The sequence below is a fragment of the Aristolochia californica genome, unplaced genomic scaffold (assembly GCF_029961685.1).
Source record: "Aristolochia californica isolate CCGP_79_NKW_82.1479 unplaced genomic scaffold, dmAriCali1.0.hap1 SCAF_15, whole genome shotgun sequence".
Taxonomy (NCBI): domain Eukaryota; kingdom Viridiplantae; phylum Streptophyta; class Magnoliopsida; order Piperales; family Aristolochiaceae; genus Aristolochia; species Aristolochia californica.
Window position 1 is genome coordinate 2,178,156 of NW_027181826.1, and position 13,122 is coordinate 2,191,277.

Consider the following 13,122-nt stretch of genomic DNA (forward strand, 5'->3'; position numbering starts at 1 on the left):
TTGCTATCCTACCATGCATTTCTGATGATTATATAGTTTGGTAAAAGATACAATGTTAATTTCTTTAAAATCGATTATATATTTGATTATATTTTTCTTTTTTTGCATAATTTTGCGTTAATGTGCCTAATATCGCTCTTAATATTTTTTATATACCGAAAAATATATTTGACATTAATGAAAATAAATAGTGATGACCATATAAAAATTTAAAATTTATGAAAATAATATTTTATTTTTTATTAATTAATCTATTCAGAAAATCTCTTTGATCAATTTTCTTAAATGCTTTAAATTTATTTTATTCATTATTTTCTATTTAGAAAAATAAGAAATTCCTTTCTTGTGGGTGGAGAACTCAGTTTTTTGTTCACAATTTTTTTCATTGGTTTTCCTATTGGCACAAACACACCTAGCTGGTTGTTTCATGTGAACACAAAATCGGGAATTTCCGATTTAATCTAAAGAAGAAAGAAAAAGAGAAAAGAGAAATTACTCAGAAGCCAAGACACCATTTACATCGGTTAATCTCCTTCAAGGTCAGGAGATTACTGACTTCTTCAGTCTCCATTTGAATGGGTTTCTCTTGCTTATTCCTTACCAAATGAAAACAATGGAAAACATGGTTTTATGACTCAATCAACAGACAAATCAGGCAAGTTGATTATGTTTACAAAGAAGGGGATTTGTTTTCGGGGTTGGGAATTAACACAGTCAATCTAAAACGGTAAGACTCGGACAAAATCAGTTAAATAAGGGTTAAATTCAGAGTATACGAGTCTAACTCGGAGTAAACTGGGACATTGATTGGAGATCAAATAATGCCCTCTCCCTCATGTCAGAAAGTTACTCAAGAAAGAGATGAGCGATACTCTCTATAAGATCAGTGGTAATTGAAAATCGTACCAGTCTACAACAACAAAAACAATGCGCTAACGAATGCATTGACACAGTAGTAGTAGTCCTCAATATACATTTTACCTGCCACAGTCTACAACAAGAGGAACTTGAATTGGGGAGCACAGATTCATCTGAGCATGTCAATATCACCACCTTCTCACTAACGATGTAAGCAACTGCATCAGAGAAAAACATTAAGCATTAACTAATTAAAAGTCAAGAGTAAAAGCTTTTTTTTTTTTTTTAAAAAAAAGTGCATTGAAGCAAATCAGTAGCAACACTGGGAAACATTTAATCCTTTCTCTTATGCTTGGAGGTCAATTTGTAATGCAACAAATAGTTTCCCAAAAGGAAAAAGAGAAACCAGTGATGCCCAAATCTGCTAGGAGTGGATTCCATCGAGTTCATAAGCAGGTAGTCTAAATGGGCTCCCAGGGCTTGGTAAGAAAGCTTGAGCAATACTCAGTACATGATAAAAACAGAGGTTCACATTTTCAACAACTTTACCATTGTTTGCCATGTCCAGAGATGTGTGGTTTTGAGATCATTGGTGTGGGTGTACCAGCAGATAAAGGCTGGTACATAATCTGTACCGAACGTCTAAATTATATTGCACTTTAGAGTACCCTGTAGGCATGGTATGTACAGCTAAGGCAATCAGCGGAAGAAAACGGCATCCTCCTGCCTAAATCTTTCAAGATCCTGTAGTCCAGTTTGAACTGTAGAGCCCTTGTTTTTGTCAATTTTGTTTTCTCACTGGCAGCAATCTTTCAACTCCATTAAAAGCCAAAATCAGGGAGATATTCTGTGTACTCCAAACTGAGCAGAAAAGCTTGAATTTCTAATATTTTCAACTGATTTGAGAAATTTCGTCCAATTATACCACACAGCAGAAGTTTTGATATTCAAAACTACAAAGTCTTCCACAAGCGTTGGCAGTAAATATAAGGAAACATGTGAATTGCAACTTCTAAGTTAGAAGTGCCCAGTATAAAAGTTCATTTCACTGAACATAGCATTTGAAAGAAATATTTAATGGGGCATCAGTTGGTCTGCACATATTGATGCCCCAAGTTGCCAGTCATTTTCAGTAAAATAAATAATAAGACTAATGCATCAAAATTTCAGAAACTAGACTAATTTAGACAGAAACTTACATATGATGATCTATAAATGACTCAGCAGACACTGGGATTTAAAGAACTTGCTTTTAAGCCTCTTAAAAAGTGCAAAGTTCTCCCACATCACAGAAATAATCTCAAAGACGATGTTCTGTCATTTAGAATGCTTGTAGGTTCAAATTGTAAGTATAATAAACCAAACCAAAAAAGTTGTTCCCAAATATTTTCAACATTTCGGTTTAAATTTGTCACATCACTAACAGTTACATTGCAAGAAAATAGAGGCAAAGACATATTGAAGCTATCGTGACATTTGAAGATTTTGCTTTAGCATTTACATACAGGAAAAGAAGCTTCATTGTGATAGGAAAAAGTAAGAGGAGATATTCTGCTTGAAGATTTAAAAAATTTCCAGGTCTAGTTAGCAGCATTGTGGTTAAAAAACCTGAAGTTTTTTTACCTCAAAAAGCTCAAATGGGTTTCCACGCCTGTATACGTCACTTTTCTTGCTTTCATCCTTGGGATAAAGAGCACACAACAAACCTCTCCAGCCGATAAGTAGAACTGCGGTGCTTCCCATGGACACTAAGACAAATGATAATGGTGGGATATGACCTGATGTAGAAGTGCGGATGAACACACCCAACTGCCACGGGAAAATAGAAATTCATTATTTCATGGTTTATTTACAATTATTCATGTCAAACGGGTTTGCAAATGTTTATTAGTTCAAATACACAAGGAAAGCAACTTAATCCGCTAAAAAGCCAGCAAATTTCAGATTATCCAAATACTTCAATCCAGCCAATCACTTCAAAACAAAGTTAAACTTACTGGAATTCCCACTGCCCATGACTTAGTAGCAGCAATGACACCTTTTGTCAAACCGTTTGTCCCTCTCCCATCTTCTCCATAACCCCCAAGGAAATAGGCGCTCAAGAACCAGCCTGACAAATTGGTGGCAACTTCTCAATTTCATAACCAAAGTATTTTAAATGTTGGGAAAAGGCTCCGAATATGACGAATAAGGAAGGTATTCAAACGTTAGAAATCCTCACCGGCAATGAAAGGATCAGCAGTACGAAGCGTCTCAACACTAAAAACAGGGAACCCGTGGCCGAACCTTCCGACTGCAGCAAAAAGAAGCAGAAACAGAACGTCCCCTCCAGCAAGCAGTGCAACATGACTGAAGTACTTAGTCATATATAATTGATTCAATTCAGAAATTTTAAAATTTGAATAATATTCTTTCTATTTCAAAGATGGAGTAGAAAATCCACTGAAAAAAAAAAAAAAAACCACTATAGAGCAGTATTTAGTCGCTTTAATCCCACATAAGCAACTAGTTATAAAAAAAAAATACTGGCGATTAAACATTTGAAAACAGTTTATAACTCCAAATCAAATTATAATAATATGAAACCCATTACATTCAGTTCAGCCAAGAATTATAAATTACACAAGTAAGAAAATTTTCTATTGACGAAGCAAAATGTACCTAGAAGAATCTCCCCCATGCTGAAAAGTCAGTAAATCATTTATTGGCCCTGAATTTCTTTACTGTATGTAATCTTATTTCATATTCAGGGACCCATGAACTTAACCTCCACGGAGTCCCAATACGAAAAGTAAAAAATTCAGCAAAAAAACCATAAATTTGACTTACGCCCACTTTTTGAACTTCGAATAGAAATCGGGTTTCTCAAACTGGATAACCCCTTCCAAAGGAACTTCGTCTTGTCCGACAAAGACGGATTCATCGCTTCGAACAGACGGGGAAGGTCCTCCGTCAGCTTTCGCCAAAGAGAGAGTCAGAGCTTTTCTCGAATTCGTAGAACCAAATTTGGGCTTCGGGCGGGAAAAGAGAGGAGGTTTGGGATGCGCGACGAGGAGAGGAGATGAAGAAAGTAGGCATTTCTGACCAGAGTAAGCTCCGGTGGAAGCTGGAGTAACAGGAAACATGGTGGAGAACGGTTGCCCAAAGCCGATACTGGGCCACTGGCGATCAGCGTTCTTATTCACACAAATATAGCGGCCCGGTCCTACGTCTGGAATTCCCGACCCCTAAGAACGTAGGACCATTCGACTCGGTCACCCAGACAACCGAATTACATGGCTCTGAGTCAAGATGGATCACCCGAGTCCTAGGCTGGACTGAGGCCGTTTCTGATGGGAAAACATCCCTGATAGATGGGACGATTCCACCCCCTATCCAACTCATCCGGGTTTCACCTCCAATTAAATCTGATTACTAGTGGGTAATAAATAAATAGATAAAAGAAAACATTCCTATAAATTATTATAAAAAAATTATATAAATAAGTAACATTAATAATTAAATTAATTAATATAAATATTTTTATTACATATCATTTTTTTAGTAATTAAAACAAACACAGAGGGAATTAGCTCGAAGGGGAGGGTGGGGGGTTGCCCTTTCTCCCTCGCTTTCACATCAACTGGGGAGGAGCCCCGCCTCTCCTGTCGATAATGGGACAATGGAACCTCCTCCAGGTCCTTCTCTGTCGCGTATGTAAGAATCAATCAAAGCTATCGTTTATCAAAGACCTGTGTAAAGTCGATCAGAAACATTAGGGAAAGAGTTTTTTTAGCAGATTCAATTAAAAATTGGGTTGCTATTATGATACCTGATTACCTACAGGAGAAGTATTCGAGCTACATTCTAGATGTTTCAGACTAAAAAACTGAATCATTTCGCTCTGGTTTCCGTCTCCCCAGAAACTAGTTCAAAATCCCCAGTCAAGCTTTCGAATGACAAGCAGACATTGTGAAGTAACACAACAACAGACATTAAACAGAGACGGAGAAACAAGCAAGTGAATTGTTTGATAATTCGTTCAGTTGGTCCATTCAAACAAGAGAGAAAAGAAAAAAAAAAAAAAAAATGTTTCGATTGTTCAATGGGTGATGGTTGTTGTGGCCTTCTGGCACACGAACAGGGCAGTAACCAGGTTACCACTCACATCATCTCATCCCCAGAGAAGAATTCCACGTTTGTGTTCCATGAACGAGAAACATATTGAAGCCTCTGTTCCATTCGTCTATAGCAGCCTCATACAACCATTAAAAAAAAAAAAAAAAAAAAAAAATTGCACAGCAGGAAAAAGGGGCAGGGACAGCACTCTTCAGTACAGGAGACCAATCTTTTCCTCGAAACAGTGGAGATTTCCTCAAATGGGTTGTGCAGGCGAGACTCGAAATAAGATATGAAAGCGAAGGGAATAATTATGACCGTCACCCTTTGAAAATCCATCCACAAAGCCACTCTTTCTTTCAGTTATATAGAGGAAAAGGAAACACCCCTATACAATCAGTGTGTACAATGATCTTCTGCGGTACCTTGTGAGAGTGCATTTCAGTCTACCCATATATCAAGAACTCACTGTTTTTAAAATCAAACTGCACAAGATTTTATATCTATAATTACTTTCTACGAAAAGGGAGCAAAAATTTCGTCAGAATAAGAAAAACTGGATCACATATCTGATATGAAGTTTCAGGAACTGAATGTGGAAAAACTTGATTTTATCAGATAAAACCTTTTTATTTTTTTGCAAAAAAGAAAGAAACATATAATTCTAGGCAAAAACTTGATAAAGATATCAAGAAAATTAACAATCTATCTACCATGATGGGGAAGAGATCAGTCTGTTCTGTTTCTAAATAAGCGATAAGCATTAATATGGTATGGTATCTACAACAACACGTGGTGGTACCCTAAAAGAAACAAACTATCCAGGAAAGAAGGTAACCAAGCATATCTGTCAAAATTCAAAGACAAGGTCTTCTTCAGATAGGCAAGTCTTACGAAGTTAAGCCGCTATGTCAATTTGAACACTCCTATAGACTCTCCTTCTCCTACGATATCTTCATTTAATCACAGAGACTGGTCCTTTTCCTTCATTAGTAGAACAAATTAGGTGTAAAGGTTTTTCACCCTAAGATATGGTACATACAACAGAGACTCTTCTTCTCCTATGCTATCTTCATTTGATCACAGAGACTGGTTACAACTAGTTTATAGGGTGGTCCAAGCACATGGTTCTACATTTACATCAAAGTGGAGCTTTGGACCAAGGTTTACGGAAAATTGTACACGCATGCAATGCTGACATCCATAATGATCAAACTAAATTTTGTTGATGCCTTGTACAAGAAAACTGAAAGAGAAATAACCGAAATTGCACATGATTAATCTTTTGAAGAATATGGCCTTAAAAATGCTTGCAATATCAAAACACTAACGGAACAAAGGCAATAAAATTAGAAGGAGCACAAAACAATTCATCACAATAAATACCACAACTTAAAATGAAAAATACCTTATTTATATCGGCAATCCACTGAACTCCTATTAATCATGATAACAAATTAAATAATCAACTAGGGACTTCTAAGGACACAATGATAACAATTCAAACAAAGTCTTCCATTAAGAACAACAACATGCATAGAATGATCAATAATAATAGAGGCAGACATAGGACAAAGAACACAGGAAAACTTCTTAAGCATCATATGCAAACCAAAAACTTCATTCCACTTTTATAGATTAAGTTAATTCAGATGACTTTGCAAACTAAAAGCAAAGAAATTACAAATCAGGCAACACGATCAGTATAAGGTCTAAACCGTCCATTGGCACCTTTCTGACTTTGACTTTGCTTACCTGTAGCAGTCGCATTAGTGCCACTAAAGCTAGGAGAATCCTCAGTCACTGTGCTTTCAGTATGAGGAGGTGTTCCACCAGGAGCATTGCCAGAAGAAACTTGAACATCCCCATTACCTTGATTCCATTTCCCATTTGTGTTGACAGTCGTGACTCCACGATAACCAGTACCTATTCCCATGTAACCACCAACACCCCCATTGACATATCCAGAGTATGCTGATGCAGGATTACCATAAGGTGCTGGACTCCGTCTTGCACCAAACACCCCAACACCATTCCAAGGGCTCCTTGGAGGAGTCATTTGAGCCCCATAACCAATACCACCATAAACTCCCATAGAATAACCTCCACTGTAGCCACCTCCATAAGGATATCCAGCTACATTTCCATACCCTGAGACTGGAGGTGGCCCGCCATAACTCTGATAAACCCCATATTGAGGGCTGTAATGTGGATAGAAACCTCCTCTAAAGTTACCAACAACCGATCCTCTCCCACTGCCACCCGTTCTCATACCATATCCATTACTTCCACTTCCATTGCTTCCGTTGACCCCATCTTTTGGTATAGCCTTTTTCACCTCCACAAGCTTATCATTCAATTCATGGAACTTCTTTTGCATTACTTGCTCCACTGCATCCTCTGAGTCAAAAGTAATGAAGCCGAATCCTCTAGGCCTATGTGTGACACTATCATACATCACAACCACATCAATTATTTTTCCAAACTTCTCAAAGTAGCTTTTGAACTCTTCTTCAGTAAGGGAAGGAGCCAAACCCCCGACAAAGATTTTCTTTGTCTTCAATTGACTATTACCACCGTTAGTAGTGTTATAATTGCTAGTATGGTTCTTGCCTGATCCTTTGTTCTGTTGCTGCTGTTGATTGTGTTGTTGTTGTTGCTCACTCCTTGGTACAGCTTTTTTCACTTCTACCTGTTAAAAAATAAGAGAAAATACCAAAACAGAGAGACCAACAAAATAAATACCCACTTAAAACATCAAGATTTGGTTAAGAATAAATTTATATAAATTATCCAGAACGATCCCAAAAGAAATCCTCCGCAGGAAAATAGTATGATTTAGTTAATGACAACAGTAAGAATAAAATTTATATGTTCTCACATATAACAGATCGAGCAAGGCAAATTTCTCGTTCACCTTCGCTCCATTGCACGCCAACTTTGATATGCTTTTACAAAGATAAACATGGATCCAGGAGGATAAACTTAATTAAAATTTAGCGAAGGAATTCTCAAGGGGGAGAAGGCCAAAAGAACATAATTAATTTTTTCTTCTTCATATTAGGCAAATTATATTAACAAAGAGGAACTACCCCTAAAAACACAAGGAAAAATAAAGGTTATTTCGCTGCAAAACAGTGAAAAGATTATATTTTTGTAATTCACCTCCACGAACGCAAGACTAAAATATCTAAATATGTACAAACTAAGGAAATACTAAAATATAACAAACTCATAAAAAAGATTGAAGAAACAAAAACATGCCCCAAAAAGGCAGTGAAAAAAAAAAAAAAAAAAAAACACTAACCGTTCTGCCTAATATATCATGCTTTTCTTGGAGGGCTTTATCAGCAGCTGCTGGCTCCGAAAAGCTAACAAATCCAAACCCCCTTGTGGCATTCGTGTTCCTGTCCCTCATTATCACAGTACTAGCCACATCCCCATACTTGCTAAAGTGGTCTTTCAGTGTGTCCTCGTCCGTCTCCCACGAAATGCCTCCCACAAACAACTTCGCCTGGTCGGAATCCATCACTGGAGCCAACAAGTACCTCTCAACAAAGCAAGACACGAAAAGACAACAAACCCAGATTTTTGGTCACAAAAACAACCCCAAAATCTCCATGCCAGAGCGCAAAGAGAGCTTAAAAAAGAAAAAAAGAAAGAATCCGAGAACCCGAGAACCACCACCGATAATTGAGTCCGGGTTCTGAAAAGCGAACGAATCAGAATCAGTAGAGAAGACGCTCCGCAGCCATCCGCTCTCTTATACCAAGTTTTTCCCACAATGGCCGATCCGCGGATGCAGCTTAGGTTTTGGGTTTCGTACCTTCACCGTGTGGGGACGGGTTAAGATCTAGTGGTGGGGATTCTTAGGGTTTTGTGGGTAATTTTCCCCCCTCTGCATCAGGTGTCGCAGAAATTTCATTAAGAGTGAGATTAGGGTTTTGGGTTTTGGATTTTGTAGGAGTTTGAGAAAGACCAGACACCTGATGAGGGTTTTAGCGCTTTAGGGTTTTTAGGGTTTATTGGGGCAACGAGGGAGTAGGAATCAGTAGCTAGTGTCGGTGTCATCTACGGAAATCGAGCCACCACACTGAGACTTTCTTCCAGTGAGAAGCTTCTTCTGATCCAAATAAATCATATTTTTTATTTATACTTAATATAAAATATTTAAATAAATAATTTTATTTTTAATTAAAATTACTAATTGTTTTTTCAAAGTATGTAGTCGAAGCTTCTAATATATTTCTCACTGAGACGATTGTGAGGGTAACTCCTCTCGGTTTGGTCAGGTGGCCCGCCGGAGCACCTCAATCGTGACATCTACAGCAGTTCGTCACACGTGGGTGAAGCGAAGCCAGTCTCGAGTGGAAAGCACGTGGACAGCGGAGATTCGGTGAGCCCGACTCACTTATCCATGAACCATGTAACGAGCATCATTGGACAGCTCAAAATAATTTTTAATTATTTCTCACTCCTCGTCGTGAGGGCTGCACACCCAATATGATGGGCCCAATCAGGGAAGGCCCACTAGAGGAGGTACGTGTTGGTTTACAATTGAGAAATCCACGGGAAAATTTGGAGGCCCAATAAGGAAGTGTTGTACATGAACAAGTTCGTTAGGTGTGATGCGACTGTGACACTCCATGGGGGTGGGTCTCTCTCTGTCTTGTTATGTCTCAATTTTTCCTAAATTGTTTTTAGTGCTCTACGGTTGTAACTCAATTAGGGGTCACATCTAATTTGGGTTTACTATTTTAGATAACATGACAATTATTTTTGTGACATAATTTTATATTAAAAAAATATATTGCAAAACTTATTTTAAGCAAACTCAACTTTATAAAATTTGGAAAGTATATGAATTGGATCTATATAAGACTAGAAATGCCATGAAACATAATTTGACCAAATGGGATCTATCATTCCAACCAATGAATTGATTCTAGTCCTCTCCTGCCTCCTGTCTCCTCCCTGAAGAGCCTCAGGTTTGCCTCTACCTCCAAAATGAAGGAGACAACTCCACCAAAGCAAGCAAAGTCTGGGTTCAACTAGATTTGGTCACTTTTTTGCATTTGATTTTACAGCCTTTATCACAATCGCTAAATGAGAAACTTATTCTTTTATGGTTTAGCTATCCGAAAAAATTTAGAGGCTATTTTTAAATAATTTTTTTATAATTATATGTACGAATTTTAATTTGGAAACTCCATTGATTAATTTTTATAATTCATTCAAGAATTATTTTAAATTTTTTATTAATACTGATGCTTAATATTTATTACCACAGACTAAAAAAATGTAATTTTACTTATGTTGTTTATTTTATATTAAAGGGTATTAAGTATTTTAATAACTCAAAAAATTAGTTTAGTAATTCCAATTTAAATAAAAAATTATTTAAAAATTAGTTTAGGTCGATGGGTTTTCCTTACCATACACATATATGTTACATTTACAATAATTTTATTGAGTCATTGTGATTTGAAGAGGTTTGATTAGAACAAAAATGTTATTAAACCCAGACTAAACCCAATCAATTTATCCACATGAATTTTTTTTTTTTTTTTTATATTTCATTATAGTCACATATCTTGACAAATTGCACTTTCTCAACTTTCCTCATAGAATGTGCCAAAGAAACTGATAATAAAATAATAATAATGTGGTCATGAATGTCTCACTTCATTCCAACATCAAATTATTCATTAGATTTTGCACCCTTGTCCACTCAAGATAGTTGAATGTTGGAGGCTCTTGATCATGTCCAGACAAATAGTGGTACCTAATAATTTCAAAGTGCACTTATTAAATAACCTAACCAAATGTCAAATATGTGCAAGCTTTTGCCTTTTTCAAGTGACCCATTAAATAAGTTATTTTTGTTCCCTATTACTAAGCATTTATTCAACATTTATGAACATAAGCAAAAAACAACTAGTAATTATTTCAAAAATTAACCTCCAATTACAATGGATAATAAATGAAATATGTAAAGATTATTCTTAATCCATTTATTCATTCAACTGTAACAAGTAAAACAAGTACATAAATAGGTAAATGAACAATTTATTTGGTGGAGTTGCTTAATAAACCTCAAACGCATCAAGCAGTTATCGAGTGTCTTTAGATGTGAGGTATGGTGGTGCCCTGAACAAAAAAACTAACCATTCATTTTTCAGTAATTCTTAAAGATTATCCCTTAACGCTTATTAAAAGTTTAAAACAAACTTTATTCTTACTTATAATACCTATCAAATCGAATTATTAAATTACAAAAAGAGTTCAACTTCCAATGAATGATTGAGTTAACTAGTAGGATCTTAATCGATGTCTTTTTGCTACTAGTTTTTGAGCAGTTAATTCAATTAACTATTGGATTCTTATCCATATCTTCAAGTAATTGGGAATAATCACCAGTATTGGAATCTAGGGTTTTAGTGTAAGAACATCACCTAAAACCCTTGTAAGAGTGAGAGCTAGATAGAAGGATAATGTGAGAGAAAGAAAGTGTGTTGAGGGTTAGGAAAAAGAGAGGAGAAGTGTGTGAGGTTAAAAGAAAGTGAGGGACAAGAAAAGAGAGTGAGAAAGTGGTACTTCTCACCCCTAAATATATTTTGGGTAGAGAATAAAAATAAATAGAATTTTTATATATGCCCCTAGAATATGGGTTTACATATAACGAATAAGTAAGACATAAATTAAAAAGACATAAAGGAATTCAGCACTCTCCTTCAAGTTGGTGCGTACACAAAAAACACCTAGTTTGGAATACACTTCGTGCAATAGCTTATACTCAACAACTTTGATAGAGATATTTTTCAATTATTCCTTGGTGACAAAATACTTGGTGGCAACTTCTCCAACTCTTTGTTTTTTCTCTAATGAAGTGGCAATCTACCTCAAGGAACACCCAATTGATAGCAATGTACAAAGTTGTTTGATTATCACAATGGAGATGCATAAAAGCATTGACAAACACACCGACGCTCCTAGAAGAGATTTCAAAAACATCAACTCACACACTCCTCAAGTCATCACCCCATTTTAGCCTTGACATTGGATTTGGCCACAACATTAGATTTCTTACATATCCAAGTAACAATATTACTATAAAAAAGTGTAATATCTTCTAATCATATTGTAATCCTACCCAATCTATATCTAAACAACCATCAATGTTAACATGTCCATGTGACTTATACACTAATCACGGTCTCAGGACCTTATTGCAAAATTTGTTCTAAAGCATGTCATTGACTAATTTTTAGTACTAGTTAAGCACACTATTGAGTAACAAAATATCAAGCTTTGTAATAGTAAGATGGCTGAACTTACCAACCAAGCACCTGAACATCTCTAGATTAGTGTAAAGATCATCTCCCTCTGTATAGAGTTTAACATTAGGGTCCATAAGACTCTCCATGGATTGCATCCCAATATATCCATTGCTTACAAAAAATCAAAAACACATTTCTTTTAAGATAGAATTATACCATGTCTAGATGGTAACACTTTAATGCTCAAAAAATACTTCAAAGACCAAATCTTTGGTTTGAAAATGATCACTTAGTCTAACTTTTATTTTTTCTATCTTCAATGTATAGTGCCCTATAAGGATGATATCATCTAAATACACATAATAAGTACCACCCTCTAGCTATCTTTTAAACAGAGAGAAAGATACACAACTTATCTAAAACCTAAATCGAATCACCACATAACTAAATTTGTCAAGCCATGCTCGGGGAGATTGTTTCAAACCATATGTGGACTTCTTCAATTTACAATCCAACTCCCCTTCAACCATAAAACTAATTGGTTGGCTCATATAGAGTTCTTATTAAGATCCCCATTTGGAAAGGTATTTTTGGTGTCTAATTGAACCAAGTCCTAATAAAAATTAGCATTCAAAGAGATTATAACATGTATTCAAGTAAAGTTTCTCCATCGAAGAAAAAATTTATTTATAGTTTATACCATAATATTGTGTATTACTTAGCCACTAATCGAGCATTGAGACTAGCAATATTGTTATTTGGGTTTCACTTTAAACACCCATTTACAACCAACTATATTCTTTCAAGGAGGGAGAAGAGACAATTCCATGTATGACTATAATGCATTGCACAATTTTCTCTTCTGTGGCAGCACACCACCCTAATT

At 36.0% G+C, this 13,122-nt stretch overlaps 2 protein-coding genes across 5 annotated transcripts; both read right to left on the bottom strand.

Moving 5' to 3' along the window:
* Window positions 1–864: 864 nt before the first annotated feature.
* LOC137952218 (uncharacterized) lies at window positions 865–4,006 on the bottom strand. The gene is made up of 5 exons (XM_068799297.1): window positions 3,688–4,006; window positions 3,080–3,207; window positions 2,856–2,968; window positions 2,482–2,667; window positions 865–1,076 (listed from the first exon to the last, which is right to left on the bottom strand). The coding sequence occupies exons 1-5, from the start codon at window positions 3,981–3,983 to the stop codon at window positions 1,047–1,049; spliced, it is 753 nt and encodes a 250-aa protein (XP_068655398.1). The 5' UTR covers window positions 3,984–4,006; the 3' UTR covers window positions 865–1,046.
* A 361-nt stretch (window positions 4,007–4,367) lies between these two features.
* LOC137951967 (heterogeneous nuclear ribonucleoprotein 1-like) lies at window positions 4,368–8,945 on the bottom strand. Of its 4 annotated transcripts, none has more exons than XM_068798972.1 (3): window positions 8,264–8,945; window positions 6,712–7,648; window positions 4,368–4,589 (listed from the first exon to the last, which is right to left on the bottom strand). In XM_068798972.1, the coding sequence occupies exons 1-3, from the start codon at window positions 8,483–8,485 to the stop codon at window positions 4,582–4,584; spliced, it is 1,167 nt and encodes a 388-aa protein (XP_068655073.1). In that variant the 5' UTR covers window positions 8,486–8,945; the 3' UTR covers window positions 4,368–4,581. The 4 variants fall into 4 exon arrangements, with proteins under 4 accessions (XP_068655073.1, XP_068655072.1, XP_068655074.1 ...); XM_068798971.1 differs by lacking the exon at window positions 4,368–4,589 and adding an exon at window positions 4,816–5,372; XM_068798973.1 differs by lacking the exon at window positions 4,368–4,589 and adding an exon at window positions 4,816–5,441.
* Window positions 8,946–13,122: the final 4,177 nt, after the last annotated feature.